Raw genomic sequence first — 16,286 nt, forward strand, 5'->3', positions numbered from 1 at the left:
AAAACAGGAGATATATGTTTGCAATTGCTTAAAGCAAATAATTAAAAAAACAGGAGATATATGTTTGCAATTGCTTAAGGCAAATAATTCAAAAACAGGAGATATATGTTTGCAATTGCTTAAGGCAAATAATTCAAAAACAGGAGATATATGTTTGCAATTGCTTAAAGCAAATAATTAAAAAAGCAGGAGATATATGTTTGCAATTGCTTAAGGCAAATAATTCAAAAACAGGAGATATATGTTTGCAATTGCTTAAAGCAAATAATTAAAAAAGCAGGAGATATATGTTTGCAATTGCTTAAGGCAAATAATTAAAAAAAACAGGAGATATATGTTTGCAATTGCTTAAAGCAAATAATTAAAAAAACAGGAGATATATGTTTGCAATTGCTTAAGGCAAATAATTCAAAAACAGGAGATATATGTTTGCAATTGCTTAAAGCAAATAATTAAAAAAACAGGAGATATATGTTTGCAATTGCTTAAGGCAAATAATTAAAAAAGCAGGAGATATATGTTTGCAATTGCTTAAGGCAAATAATTAAAAAACAGGAGATATATGTTTGCAATTGCTTAAAGCAAATAATTAAAAAAGCAGGAGATATATGTTTGCAATTGCTTAAGGCAAATAATTCAAAAACAGGAGATATATGTTTGCAATTGCTTAAAGCAAATAATTAAAAAAACAGGAGATATATGTTTGCAATTGCTTAAGGCAAATAATTAAAAAAGCAGGAGATATATGTTTGCAATTGCTTAAGGCAAATAATTAAAAAACAGGAGATATATGTTTGCAATTGCTTAAAGCAAATAATTAAAAAAGCAGGAGATATATGTTTGCAATTGCTTAAGGCAAATAATTCAAAAACAGGAGATATATGTTTGCAATTGCTTAAAGCAAATAATTAAAAAAGCAGGAGATATATGTTTGCAATTGCTTAAGGCAAATAATTCAAAAACAGGAGATATATGTTTGCAATTGCTTAAAGCAAATAATTAAAAAAACAGGAGATATATGTTTGCAATTGCTTAAAGCAAATAATTAAAAAAACAGGAGATATATGTTTGCAATTGCTTAAGGCAAATAATTAAAAAAGCAGGAGATATATGTTTGCAATTGCTTAAGGCAAATAATTAAAAAACAGGAGATATATGTTTGCAATTGCTTAAAGCAAATAATTAAAAAAGCAGGAGATATATGTTTTCAATTGCTTAAGGCAAATAATTCAAAAACAGGAGATATATGTTTGCAATTGCTTAAGGCAAATAATTAAAAAAGCAGGAGATATATGTTTGCAATTGCTTAAGGCAAATAATTAAAAAAACAGGAGATATATGTTTGCAATTGCTTAAAGCAAATAATTAAAAAAAGCAGGAGATATATGTTTGCAATTGCTTAAAGCAAATAATTAAAAAAACAGGAGATATATGTTTGCAATTGCTTAAGGCAAATAATTAAAAAAGCAGGAGATATATGTTTGCAATTGCTTAAGGCAAATAATTAAAAAACAGGAGATATATGTTTGCAATTGCTTAAAGCAAATAATTAAAAAAGCAGGAGATATATGTTTTCAATTGCTTAAGGCAAATAATTCAAAAACAGGAGATATATGTTTGCAATTGCTTAAAGCAAATAATTAAAAAAAGCAGGAGATATATGTTTGCAATTGCTTAAGGCAAATAATTAAAAAAACAGGAGATATATGTTTGCAATTGCTTAAAGCAAATAATTAAAAAAGCAGGAGATATATGTTTTCAATTGCTTAAGGCAAATAATTCAAAAACAGGAGATATATGTTTGCAATTGCTTAAGGCAAATAATTAAAAAAGCAGGAGATATATGTTTGCAATTGCTTAAGGCAAATAATTCAAAAACAGGAGATATATGTTTGCAATTGCTTAAAGCAAATAATTAAAAAAGCAGGAGATATATGTTTGCAATTGCTTAAAGCAAATAATTAAAAAAACAGGAGATATATGTTTGCAATTGCTTAAGGCAAATAATTCAAAAACAGGAGATATATGTTTGCAATTGCTTAAAGCAAATAATTAAAAAAGCAGGAGATATATGTTTGCAATTGCTTAAGGCAAATAATTAAAAAAACAGGAGATATATGTTTGCAATTGCTTAAAGCAAATAATTAAAAAAACAGGAGATATATGTTTGCAATTGCTTAAGGCAAATAATTAAAAAAACAGGAGATATATGTTTGCAATTGCTTAAGGCAAATAATTCAAAAAGCAGGAGATATATGTTTGCAATTGCTTAAGGCAAATAATTAAAAAAACAGGAGATATATGTTTGCAATTGCTTAAGGCAAATAATTAAAAAAGCAGGAGATATATGTTTGCAATTGCTTAAAGCAAATAATTAAAAAAACAGGAGATATATGTTTGCAATTGCTTAAGGCAAATAATTAAAAAAACAGGAGATATATGTTTGCAATTGCTTAAAGCAAATAATTAAAAAAACAGGAGATATATGTTTGCAATTGCTTAAGGCAAATAATTCAAAAAGCAGGAGATATATGTTTGCAATTGCTTAAGGCAAATAATTCAAAAAGCAAGAGATATATGTTTGCAATTGCTTAAGGCAAATAATTCAAAAAGCAAGAGATATATGTTTGCAATTGCTTAAGGCAAATAATTAAAAAACAGGAGATATATGTTTGCAATTGCTTAAGGCAAATAATTCAAAAACAGGAGATATATGTTTGCAATTGCTTAAAGCAAATAATTAAAAAAACAGGAGATATATGTTTGCAATTGCTTAAGGCAAATAATTCAAAAAGCAGGAGATATATGTTTGCAATTGCTTAAGGCAAATAATTCAAAAACAGGAGATATATGTTTGCAATTGCTTAAGGCAAATAATTAAAAAAACAGGAGATATATGTTTGCAATTGCTTAAGGCAAATAATTAAAAAAACAGGAGATATATGTTTGCAATTGCTTAAGGCAAATAATTAAAAAAACAGGAGATATATGTTTGCAATTGCTTAAGGCAAATAATTCAAAAAGCAAGAGATATATGTTTGCAATTGCTTAAGGCAAATAATTCCCACCTATGATTCTTAAATTACACATACAGTGGGGTGCAAAAGTACATTGTTTTCGGATTTCTACTGAAATATCAAGTTAATTTGAATGAAATTTTCACTCGATCTGTGAACAGATATTATCTATATAAAAATAAAACAGAAATAAAGATATACTTAGTTGATAAATATTTATTAACAAAATATCGAATTACTAATATGCAAAAGTATTTAACACAAAATGTCAATTTCATTCTTAAGCTGTTAAATCCTTCCAGCAAGACAATGATCAAAAGCACAAGGCTAAAATAACTATAAAACAGGATTAGTGTTCTACAGTGTCCTAGGCAGTCACCTGATCTAAACCCCATCGAAAATATGTGGAAAACTTTAAAGTTAAGGGTGCATGCAAGAGATTCCAAGAATATCAAGAAATTGAAGAATGTTTGTGAAGAAGAATGCCTATCACTACCAGCAAGTGCTTGTAAGTAACTAGTAGACAGTTATGGAAAGCGTTTGAAGGTTGTAAGGCAAAACAGATGATATACAACTAAATATCAATAAATGTGTTAAAGACATTTGCAAATGAATAATTTAAGTTTTCGTTGGCAAATATTTGTCAACTAAAAATATACGAATTTTCCTTTTATTTTTAGATAGATAATATCTCTTCAAAAATTGAGTGTATATTTCATTTAAATAAACTTGATATTTTTTGAGAAATACAAATGAAACAATGTGCCAAATACTTTTGCTACCAACTGTATACATGTTACATGCTATGGAAAAGGGCCGTCCCCTTTCCATGTAATATTAGGCAGAATATTAGGTAAGTAAAAATGAGGTTAGGATAAGCCTAGAATCGAACCCTGTAGGCAAAGTTAAGAAATGGAATGTTAAAAATTAAATCTATTATTAATTCTTTTAGAAATCTGAATATTAAATATGTCAGTAAAAGAATAAACAATGCAAATTAAATTACATTGTTTAAAAAAACGGTTAGATTAGAATTGAGGATTCTTTTGTTTGTCAAAAGTGTGTTGGACAAACATATGTAAAGCCACCTGAAGTTAGTCACGTTTGTAAAAACACTTCTGACGTCATAGACAAAAGACATTTCTCCATATAGGATACTATGGGTTCGGATTTTAGTCAGTCAGTCAGAGAGTTGATCAGTCAGAGAGTTGACCTAGACAGAGGAGAGTCTCCTTAGAGGCGAAGTGGAATTCCTGCCGTCATCGACCGGCTGATCAGATGAATAAAGAAGTCATCACTATGTTGTAACTGTTGTCTTGTGTCATCTTTCATCACGAACGAAAGGTAATTGTGTTTATCATCTTGTAACAAACTCTTGCGTACACCCTTCCAAGTATTATGTATCTCCCCTCGTCTGTGTTAAGAAGTTGTATATATCACCCAGTCTTAATATGAAACCTAAAAGAATTGTCACAGTCATCGTCGTGATGTAAAATATGTCATTATCATTCTAAGATGTGCTATAAGAACTGATATGTGTCATCATCATCATCATCACTTGTGTATTACATGTACCCGTTATAAGTTAATGTACTACACAACATGTTATAAGTTAACATATATATGTATGTGTAAAATAAATTTATGACAATAATAAAATTCTCTACATATATGCGTACACAAAAAATCAATGTTTACCTACACCTATATATATATATATATATATATATATATATATATATATATATATATATATGTATTTATATATATATGTGTGTGTGTGTGTGTGTGTGTGTGTGTGTGTAAAATCCAATTGCTCATTTTTAAACTATGAACGAGCAATTTGTTTTAACTTAAAATGGCAAATTCTCACGTGATTCAATAATATAAAATTTCTCAATGAAATTTAAAATTTGAATGCCAATTGTATGTTTCATCTACAATTCATGTTTCTCACTTTCATGTGTTTTTCTATATGAAAAATTAATTGTTTTCTCTTCACAAATGAAGAGCCACAATCTTCACTTTTTTTTTTTTCATTTTTCTTAAACTTTTTCTTCTAGGGGGTGGGACATCCAACCAGATGTCTGACATTTACCCCTATTTTAGTGAGTCCAACCAAGAGATCTTTTCAGGATTCTAGCCGTCCCTTCCAGTGCAATCGTTTGTATTTCACTTGCACTTGGTTCACCGAGTATGCTTGCTATGTACTTTTTAAAGTTCTTTTTCATAAGCCCAGTTGCTCCTATGATGACTGGTATAATTGAAACGTCTTTTAATTTCCAATTTCGTTTCATATCATACATAAGTCCTTGATACTTTGTTATCTTTTCCCTCTCAGCTCTGTTAAGCCCTGTATCATTGGGTACACTGACCTCTATTATGGTCGCTTTTTTGTTTGCTCTGTCCCAAATCACTATATCTGGTTTAACAGCTGCGTTTTCAAGATATGTACCAGTCGGGATTATGTAGTCATAGTGAATGGTGTAGTTGTCATTCCCAACCGTTCGTTCGGGTATGTGTTCCCAGGATTTTTTACTACACTGAATGTTGAGTTTCTTACATATCTTCCAGTGAAGGTATTTGCAAACTCCGTTATGGTGATCTGTATAATAACCATCTCCAAGTAGGACTTTGCAACTAGAAATCAGGTGGCCCACACTCTCAACCTCGGTGCTACAGACCTGCATTTATTGTTGTTGCTTAGACCACTCATTTTTTTGAAAGCATTCATCATGAGGCCCTGGTCTTGTGCAGCCAATATCAACCTCTCTTGGTCGTAATGGAGGGATCCTCTTTTGAGCCAGTCCAGGGAACCATCTCTATCGATATATTCTTGGGATAGTTCAGTCGGTAGGTATTTTGCCCGTTTATGGTTGGTCCATTCTTCTGACCATTATGAGAACCGAGCAAGTAGTACAACATCTATAACACAACTTGCCACTCATTTTGGAAAGGATTGCCTTACGAATGATGCTGAGAACCCAAACAAGCCTGCCACTGACATAGCCCAGAAAAGTTGGAAAAAATACACTAGCCAGTTCCATGGAACTGGCTAGTGTATTTTTTGCATTCGTAAGGCAATCCTTTCCAAAATGAGTGGCAAGTTGTGTTATAGATGTTGTACTACTTGCTCGGTTCTCATAATGGTCTTTAATTTTTATTAGCTTTGGATTATAGGAACTTATGTACTGACCTATGCTGACGATTGTGGCTCTGTGTTGATGATTGACTTCCGAGAGTCCCATACCTCCTTCTCGCCTGGGTAGGTACAAACAAGGCATGCACTGGTTTCGATAAATAACTCGGTACAAGGTTAACATTTTCCTTGTCTTTGTGTCAAGCCAATTTATGTCTTTCTGAGGCCAGTCAGTAATGTCAAAACTATATGTTAGTACTGGCATGGCAAGTTGGTTAATTGCCATAACTTTGTTCTTGTTTGTGATTTCAGTTTTTCAGATTTTTCTTACTCGGCGTAAATATTCTTGGCTTAGTTTCTCTCTCATCTTGGAATGCTGGATGGACTCATTTTCATCAATGCCGAGGTATTTGTATGTTTCCTGTTCATTCAGTTCTCTGATTTCACTATTTTCATTGTGCTGAATGTTTTCAGTAGATATCTTCTTGCCTGCTTTCTCTCCAGTACGTGTTCTCATGTGTTGTGTCTTATTTGATTTGAATGTAAACAAAGAGCCACATACTTCACAAGAAAATGGCTTTTCTCTATTTTTTCATTTTTCTTATCATTTTGTTTAAGCCAGGGATGGGGCATCCTACCAGATGCCAAACATACACCTGCTATTTTAGACACTCCAACCGAGAGATCTTTTTAAGATTCTAACCGTCCCTTTAAGTGCAATTGTTTGAATCTCCTTTGCACTTGGTTTACCTGGTATATTTGTAAGATAGTTTGTAAAATTCTTTTTTATAAGTCCGGTTGCTCCTATAATTACTGGAATGATAGAGATCTTCTTAAGGTTCCAGTTTCTTTTCATGTCATACATAAGACCCTGGTATTTGGTAATCTTTTCCCTCTCAGCTCTGTTTAACCCAACATCATTCGGGACACTAACTTCCACCAAGGTTGCTTCCTTCTCCTTCTTGTCCCATATTACAATGTCGGGTTTTATAGCTCCGTTTTCTAGGTACGTGGCTGTAGGGATTGCATAGTCATAGTGGATGGCATATGACTTGTTTCCGACTGTTCTTTCGGGTATATGTTCCCATGACTTCTTGCTGCATTCGATATTTAACTTATTGCAGATCGTCCAGTGGAGATATTTGCATACTTCATTGTGTCGCATTGTATAGTAGCCGTCCTCTAGCAGAACCTTACAGCTAGAAATCAGGTGGCTCACACTCTCTACTTCTGTGTGGCAGAACCTGCATTTGTTGTCTTTGCTGAGACCACTCATCTTTTTAAACGCATTGGTCATCAAGCCTTGATCTTGGGCAGCTATTATAAACTTCTCCTGGTCATAGTGGAGCGATCCATCCTTTAGCCAGCTTATAGACCCTTCCTTATCAATATAGTCTTGGTTATATTCGTCCAGAAAATACTTGGCCCGTTGTTGGTTGGCCCATTCTTCAACTTTCTTGTCATGGAAAGCTTTAGTGTATTTCTGGCGACTTTTTCTGGCTATTTCAGTCGCAAGTATCTTTTCTGTTTCTGTCTCACTTGTAAGACAGTCTTTCCCAAAATGTTTGGCCAGTTTTGTGATGGATGTTGTTCTACTGGCTCTTGATTCCTGATGTTGGTGTACCATCTTGAGAGTTGGGTTTTTAGAGCTCATCAGATATTGTCCGGTGCTCACAATAGTTGCACGATGTTGATGGTCAATCTCCGAGAGCCCCATACCTCCTTTCCATCTGGGCAGATACATTCTAGACAGACACTGGTTTCTGTATATTACTTTATACATTGTCAGCATTTTACGTGTCTTAGTGTCTAGTCTATTTATGTCTTTTTGTGGCCAGTCGACAATACCAAAACTGTATGTTACCACTGGCATGGCTAGTTGGTTAATGGCAGTTATTTTGTTTCTGCCTGTGAGTTCTGTTTTGCATATCTTCTTGACTCGGCGTATGTACTCACTTCCAATTTTGTTTCTCATCTTGGCATGCTGGATGGTATCATTCTCTTCTATGCCAAGGTATTTGTATCCTTCCTGCCCTTCTAGGTCCTTGATGGTGGTATATTCATCAAGCTGTATATTTTCAGTTTCGATCTTCTTCCCAGATTTGATGGAGAACTTGGCACATTTGTCGAGTCCAAATTTCATGCTAATATCTCTGGAGAAGTTATGTACGACTTGCAAGAGTTCATTTAAGTCGGCATCAGAACTGGCATACAGCTTGAGGTCATCCATGAAGAGCAGGTGGTTAATTCGTTTGTTTGGGTCTTGTCGGCGGTTCTGGCTTAGATTGTAAGCACATTTGTTTTTGTTTAAAAGTTTGCTTAACGGATCTATTGCTAAGCAGAAGAGTAAAGGGGATAAACTATCTCCTTGGAAGATTCCTCGCCTGATGTTTACGTCCGTGACCCTTATATTTCCTTTTGTGTGGCTTAATGTCATGTTTGTTTGCCACATTTTCATTTGTGTAGCTATGGCCTGTTTGATTATCAGGTGTATCTTATATAGCTCTAGACAGCGTAGAAGCCACGCGTGTGGTACACTGTCATAAGCCTTCTGATAATCAATCCAAGCCATACTTAAATTTCGCTGTCTCTTCCTACAGTCTTCCAAGATAGTTTTATTTGTTAAGAGCTGGTCTTTGGTACCTAGACAGTCCCTCCTACAGCCTGCTTGTTCTTTTTCAAGATATGTGGCGGAGGAGAGGTGTTGGTATATACTGTCCGCAACAAGGCCAGTGAAGAGTTTGTAGGTGGTAGTGAGGCAGCAAATGGGCCTGTATTTATTAGGGCGTTGCGTTTCTTTTGTCTTTGCTATGAGGGTTGTATCTCCTCTTAATAGCCATTCTGGTGTGGTTTCTTCTCCGCTCAATATTCTGTTGAAACAACTGCTATAATGCCCATGTAATGATGTTAGTTGTTTCAGCCAGAAATTGGGGAGATTGTCTATGCCAGGCTTTTTGTAATTTGAGACGCCATTTAGCTACGTTTTTATAGTGCCAGCTGTTATCTTTGGCTCCGGCATCTCTGGCTTATTTTCTAGGCTCCTCTCAATGGTATGGATCCATTGAGCCTCTTTGTTATGGGTGATCTCGTTCTCAAAGAGAGGCCTCCAATAATCCTCCAGCTCTTGCATTTTGGGCGGGTTATTCACCGTTATAGTGTCCCTTATTAGGTTACGGTAAAATAACCGAGCATTCTGCTTAAATGTTTTGTTTTCATGCTTTGCCCTATTCTTGCTTTCTCTTTTCTTAATGCGTTTGGAAAGTGCTGGGATTTTTTCTTCTAATTCTCTAGCTACGTTTTGTAGCTGTCCTGCTTTTGTACCATTTTTCCTGCTGAGTTTGCCGATGATGTTCTTCAGTCGTCCCTGTACAGCAGGGGCAGCTATGAATTGTTTAATCTGGGACAATTCCCTTCGGCACAGGTTTAGCTGGTTTCGGATCTTTTGTTTCCAGCGTGGTATTTTGTCTTTTGCCTCTGGTTCCCGTTGTTTTTGGAATGTTGGCATTACTTTCCTTACAATGTAGAGTCCTGAGGCATAAGACACCTGATTTAACTCAGTCAGGGTTGTGCTATATGGCACTAGTCTCTTGAGAGCAACATTAACCCTTTTTATTGCTACCTTTGTTGCTCTCGTGGTTGTTATTTTAGGCAGCATTTGTCTTTCTTGAAGTCCCATCCGTTGGACCTCCTCAATGGTCTTACATAGTTCTTCTTCCAAGACTAACTGGTCATCATCCACCTCGGGCATTTCCTGAGGGAGTGTTGCTGGTGTTTGTGGTATTTCACCTGTTAGCATTGGTACCGAAGAATCAAGGTCCAGTGTGGGACTATTTGTGGTTCTTTCATTTTCATTCGTAGATATGGGTAGGTTATTGGGTGGTATTTCTATGGGGTTTTGAAGTGGGTTCTGGTTTGTTTTAATGAGGGATGCGACTTCTGTTTTTAGATGTCTTATTTCTTCCTCATTCATCACCTTTAGGCTATTGTATCTTTGTTGTAACGAAAAAGTGTAAGGAAAAATTCAAGATGGCGCCCGACTCTCTCTTTAACACGGTAAGATATCCTCAACACGGCACAAAGAGCAACAGCCACACGATTCCCCAGCCAACTCAATCGTCCCTCCCCACGTCTTTCCCCTCACCCGCTTTTATCATCGTTCTAGGCCGGCTAAATTTGCATATTCCGAGAATTCGTGTGACTTTGCGAGACATCATACTTTACAAAAGACGGCGGCCGAAATCTTGGTCTTTCTTTTCTATTTTTGGTCGGTAACGCTGAGCTGGTCTCGAGGTAAGTCTTTTTCCCCTCATCCGTCTCTCCCACGTACCCACACAACACGCAAACACGCGGGCGCTTATCTCCTGGATGCACGTTACACTCCCCCCTGATCTGATGATCACATAGAGAGCACTAGGGGGGTGGCCTTTTAGTGCGTGTGCTTCTGCGAAGAGGTACATTCACTGTTTCAGATTCGGGCTCTGGATCTGGTTCCGCCTCATCAGATGAAGTATCGCTATCAGTCTCTGGAAGGGGCTCACTGAATCCGTGCATCGGCAGCTCATCGCTAGACGCTTCACTGCCGTCTTCTGTAGTTGTGTGACGCACCTCGGTAGCTGGGCGAAGATCTTGCACATGTCGTGGGGTTCCATCGACCAAAACAGACTGATGGCTAATCACTCAAGATATTTGTCCTCACTTAAACTTGTCGGTGCACCGATTTCCTGGAGGCCGCACCCACACTGGATCTCCCACTTCATATCTGTTATATGTTCCCTTGTCGGTTGGCTGCGTAGTGTTGATTCCCTTCACTCCGACTCAGTACGTGTAAATAGCATTCGCAGGTGCGGTTGAAGGGGACGTCCCGTCCTTTGGCAAAATGTTGTACCAATATGTTGCTTCCGCAATAGTACATCGCTTCCTGGCAGCAATTCTCTTGATGCTGCGATGCCTTCTTTCAGCAATGCCATTTCCTGACGGCACATGCGCACATCGCAACCGTAGTCGGACGCCCCACTCATCTAACAACTGCCGAACTTGCTGGCTACAAAACGCTGCATCATTTTCAGTCAGGAGCTCTTCTGGCGCACCTCGCTCAAAAAAAATGGATGATAGGTGGCGAGCAACATTTGCTGAATCCTGTCTGGTCATCTGCCGCCACACCGCAAATCTCGTAGGCCCGCAATCAATGAGAGTTAGAAAGGGCTTGCCACTGTAATGGGTAATATCCAATCCATGGCCAGCCGCTGCCACACACTCTCAACTTCCAAGCGACCCTTCTGCCATCGCTCTGGTGCAGGATCAATAGACTGGCAAGCCTCACAATTTCTGACGATCTGTCTGACATCCATCTTGGTCACTGCTGGGTATGCACGCCTCACAAAATAAAGGGTCCTCTTGATACCTGGATGTCCGCTCTGTGCATGAATTTTTTGTATTTGACATGGGTCGATTGCAACTGCACAAGATCGAGCAGTAATCTCCATTCCCATCTTCGCGGCTTCATACCATTTGTGAGGTACTCGGGTCAGTTGGTCAGCACGATTACAATGTGATGGCACCAGAGTAACGCTCAGTGATAGCCCATACTCAGATACCAGGTTTTTTAGCGTGTCTAGCCTTCTCCGTATTAACATTTCGCTTGCTGCCTTGGTACGGATTCGTGTCCGTCCTGAAAGTGTGTCAGACACCCAGTGGTAGACACAGAGAGAATCTGTGTACAAGGTCAACTTCTTAGACTGCCACAGCAGGGCCAGATTTATCCCCTTTACAACAGCGTCCAGCTCTGCCAGGTTGATATGCTGAGAATCTGTTACGGGCCGCAGCCAACACGCATCCTCGAACACGTTTCCTCCTTGCTCCAACGATACTACCAACGCCAAAGAACTGGCATCAATCCACACACCTACGTTGTCTCCGTTAACACACCACCGCCCACAGGCAGGGTCCTTCTTGTTCACTCTCTCCAGTGTCTCTTTAATCATCAGAGTTAGTACGACATCATCGGATATGTCATCTCAACCCGTGGTTGTTAAATTTTCTCTGCGTTTAATCACACCAACAGCTGCGCGGAGCCAGCCACAGACCGGTAAGTGACCAACAAGTTTTCCACACCAAGAAAAAACGGTCCGCCTTGTAACGAGGTTGGGGATGCTTGGAATTTCACTGCCACGCCTCCATTGTAGGGTGCCATCTTCTTCATAAACATCCAATCCCAATACACGTGCTCCTTCCCTTAAACGTTCGGGATTCTTGCATTCCAGACCAAACTGAGCCAACTTTTCTTTGACACACGATGCAGACTGTACATCTTCATTGACGTATACGTCATCAATGTAAGCTGACGTTGAGTCCCTCATGGGCTTTTCTTGGGACAATACTGTGTTGACAATAGTCTTCATGATCTGTGGTGCCACATTTAGGCCAAAGCCAAGGTGTGTAAGGCAGTACCTCTGCCCCTGGAACCAAACTGTCTGGAACGGCCACAACGTCTCATCAACTCGCACCTGTAAATAGGCTTTTTGCAAATCCAATATCGAGACATTAGTGCCTTTCTGACGCCATTCCCTCAATTTACTAGCGCATACGTCAGCATCGGCAGTGTAGGCTTCAATATGCTTGTTAAGCTCCCTATAGTCCAGCACGGGCCGTACATTCGACTTGTTATGCTGGACTACTGCCATCAAGGGTATTAGACCCTTGGGAGGCCCAAGCTTGTCCTCAGGGTAGGGGATTAACCAGCCATCTTGGATCCACGCCTTTAGTTCCCTTTCGTATTCTGCTCGGGCCTCACTGGGTATAGGGTACTCTGCAACCCCATTCTTGAGTTTAGTCGGTGCCATTCCCTAGGTCCACTTCCAAGATGCAATCCAGGCCCTCTTGCGCGAGTCGTAGTCCACTGTAAAATCCGGCCGATCGATATGGAGCGCTGCACACACTGGGGCCTCTAAGAATCGCACCTTTCCATCCCGATGAATTGCGACTCCCCCCAGTGCCTTGATGGCATTGTATCCGAGTAACAGGTCAAACCCCAGGAGATTTCCTTGGGTCACGAGCACATTGATCTTAGTGGCTGCACCGGTGTCCGTGTAGATCTTGACAGTTCCAGCTCCACAGCATGTCTGGGTCTTGCCTCCTATCGTGGTGACTTTGATCTTCCTCTTAGTCCAACTTGGACACAGCCTGGTGCTCACTATAGTATGCGAACAGCCTGAGTCGAGAAGTGCTGAGCAGGGTATCCTGTTTACGTAGACGGTCATTACTGGTTGCGCCTTGTTCAAATTTTGCTCGGGTAGCAGGGCGGCGCTGACGTCCTCTCCCCTGATATGTTTCCCACACAGTTTTGGGCTAGATGGCCCAAACTGCCACACGCCCCCTGTTGGTGCAATTCCTTGCAAAATGTCCGCGTCGGCCGCAGCGAAAACATTTCCCATTGCTTGCAGGGTTCTGATTCGGAATCTCCCGAGCGCCAATCTGGCCTGTCTGTGTCGCCATCACAACTGGTTCCCCCAGGTCCTCCTCATCTTTGATGATGGCTCGAGCACGTTCCATCAAGTGTTCCATGGTCGTTGTTGAAACGCTGGTTGAGGCTCTCAGTAGCTGCTTCACCCGAGTGGGAAGGCCCGCCACAAACGCGTACGCAAGCGTCCGCTCCGACACCCATCCACCGAATTGAACTGCGAGTTTCTTTAACTCAGCGAAGAAAACGTCCACGCTTTCCTCCGGTAGAAGTTTTCGGGAAGCAAATTTTTCATAGGCCGTACAAGGATCCATGGCAAATGCCTTGTACAGCGCAGCTTTAATTGCGGTGACATCTCCCTAGCACTGAGTTGCTGATATACACTCAAGGCACCCCCAGCCAATCTCAGGGGAATCACAGTGTGTACCCTTTTCACCTCACAAAGGTCGCACGTCAGCTCGACCCTTTCAACCCAGTCGACGATGGACGTGGACCCGTCAAACTCGGGTATGAGCTTTAAGTCAAATTTTTACTCGGTCATAGTCCTAGAGGCCAAATGGCTGGAATAGCTTGTAACGAAAAAGTGTAAGGAAAAATTCAAGATGGCGCCCGACTCTCTCTTTAACACGGTAAGATATCCTCAACACGGCACAAGGAGCAACAGCCACACGATTCCCCAGCCAACTCAATCGTCCCTCCCCACGTCTTTCCCCTCACCCACTTTTATCGTCGTTCTAGGCCGGCTAAATTTGCATATTCCGAGAATTTGTGTGACTTTGCGAAACATCATACTTTACAAAAGACGGCGGCCGCCATCTTGGTCTTTCTTTTCTATTTTTGGTCGGTAACGCTGAGCTGGTCTCGAGGTAAGTCTTTTTCCCCTCATCCGTCTCTCCCACGTACCCACACAACACGCAAACACGCGGGCGCTTATCTGCTGGATGCACGTTACATTTGTGACCTAATTTTTGGAGATGGGACATTCCGTTTGCCTGGACAGAAATGGAAGAATATTTCCCTCCAAGTCTCTGTCCTTTGTTTTTGTTTGGAATATTTTGCCTGAGCATATTCCATTGCCCACATCAGTATCCACTTTTCTTCCCAGGTCCATCTTGACTCCATTCTTCGAATGTTCTCCTCTTCCATAATAGGAATGTAGTCTTTTTCTGCCTCCTTTAGAGCTGCAGTCTTAATTTCATTTTGCTCTTCCTTTGATACATAGTTTCCTATCTGCGAAATAAGTGATCGCAGGCGGGCAATAGGTGTAGATTTTTTCTCTTCAGGTAGGTTAGTATCTTTTATTTTCTCTGTAAGAATGTCAGTGGATGTTTTGCTCCACTTTTCGAACTTCGAGTAGTGGTAGCAAAACAGTAGCACCTTCTTTTCTGCAACAGACCACGGCTGAGCTTTTAAGCCTCTTGTATTTTTCTTTCTTCTTGTTGCTGAATTTGATGTTTGGGGGCCAGGACCTCTGTTATCAAGGCCTGATGGCTGACCCTGGTTATCCTCTGTCATGGTTGGAGAGCCACTTCCAGAGTTCGGAAGGTTTACACCATTGTTTGCATCTTCCCGCCTGGCGTATGAACGGGTTGAAGGGCCCTTTTTATCCTGGGTGCCGACCTGCCAGTATGTGTTTTTATCTTGTTTCATATATTGTTTTGATTTCCCCATTGTCCACGGCTTTTTATTTCTTATTCAAAGCTGCCCTTTATTGCTAAAGGGGGTGCCCCCGTCTGCAAACTGGGGGACGTGCTGGATGGCTTGAGGAGATAGCACACCATTTCTTTGAATATTTAGTCAGGGTTTACTTCCAATGAAGTGTCCTCATATCAGAATTTCTGACAAACCCCTGTACAGAGAGACCTTAGGCACTCGAGGATAGTGTCTAGTAGGCATTCAGTTTCTCTCCTGTATGTGTTTTCTTATGCCACAACATATTTTGTTTGTGTGTAAAAGAAGAACCACATACTTCACATGTGTATGTTTTTTCGCCCGTATGTGTCCGCACATGTTGCCACAAATATGACTTGAAAGAAAAACTAGAGCCACATACTTCACAAGAATATACTTTTTTTTCTCTTCATTTTGCTTTGTTTCCTCTTTGAATCAGACATTTCGCAAGAATATGGTTTTACTCTAGCGCCAGATTTTCTGGTCACTTTTGAAGTTAAAATGTTCTTAGCACAATTTATTTTTCTAATTTTAACATAATCTGCTGTTTTTGCAAAAACAGTAAGAAATAATAAACGCTAATGTTTTTTTCCTATTTGTGTTAAGCTTTGTTTGATTTTATATTTATATTGCATCTTTATTTCTATATAATTTATATGCTAACATTTTACAGAATCATTCGTAGGAATAATGAACTTTTTTACTTTCTATATTATTTTCTAATTCATATATTAGTGAAATAGTAACTGAATTGTGTCTGCATTTTGTTATTAAGGAAGTGGTATTTTCCATTCAATTTAACCTGATAGTCTGACTCTAAAGCAGTTGATCAGCCTATTTTTTCTTTAACAATTTAAGTTAAGGTTTCTTTTTTCACTATCATTGAGTCGTAATTTGGAATTTTCCACTAGTAATTGGAGTTATGTAAGCACCAAGTCTGTCATATGCTGAACTTAAAAGAATCGCATTGTTAATATTCAAAGCTTCTTTAGATTAATATGTG

The 16,286-nt window shown here is 39.1% G+C and overlaps 1 protein-coding gene across 1 annotated transcript; it reads right to left on the reverse strand.

Moving 5' to 3' along the window:
* Positions 1–9,133: 9,133 nt before the first annotated feature.
* Positions 9,134–15,521, reverse strand: LOC145269302 (uncharacterized). The gene is made up of 2 exons (XM_080124998.1): positions 14,565–15,521; positions 9,134–10,145 (listed from the first exon to the last, which is right to left on the reverse strand). The coding sequence occupies exons 1-2, from the start codon at positions 15,281–15,283 to the stop codon at positions 9,134–9,136; spliced, it is 1,731 nt and encodes a 576-aa protein (XP_079981124.1). The 5' UTR covers positions 15,284–15,521.
* Positions 15,522–16,286: the final 765 nt, after the last annotated feature.

Source organism: Euprymna scolopes, chromosome 45, assembly GCF_053919585.1.
Source record: "Euprymna scolopes isolate OS-2025 chromosome 45, ASM5391958v1, whole genome shotgun sequence".
Lineage (NCBI taxonomy): Eukaryota > Metazoa > Mollusca > Cephalopoda > Sepiida > Sepiolidae > Euprymna > Euprymna scolopes.

What these genes read in the sequence shown, in the direction of transcription:
- LOC145269302 (XM_080124998.1), bottom strand. Translation starts at nt 15,283, where the DNA reads ATGGGGAAATCAAAACAATATATGAAACAAGATAAAAACACATACTGG. An exon ending in CCAAAAATTAGGTCACAAAT is followed by an intron (nt 10,146 to 14,564) that starts GTAACGTGCATC and finishes GTTACAACAAAG; the next exon opens with ATACAATAGCCTAAAGGTGA.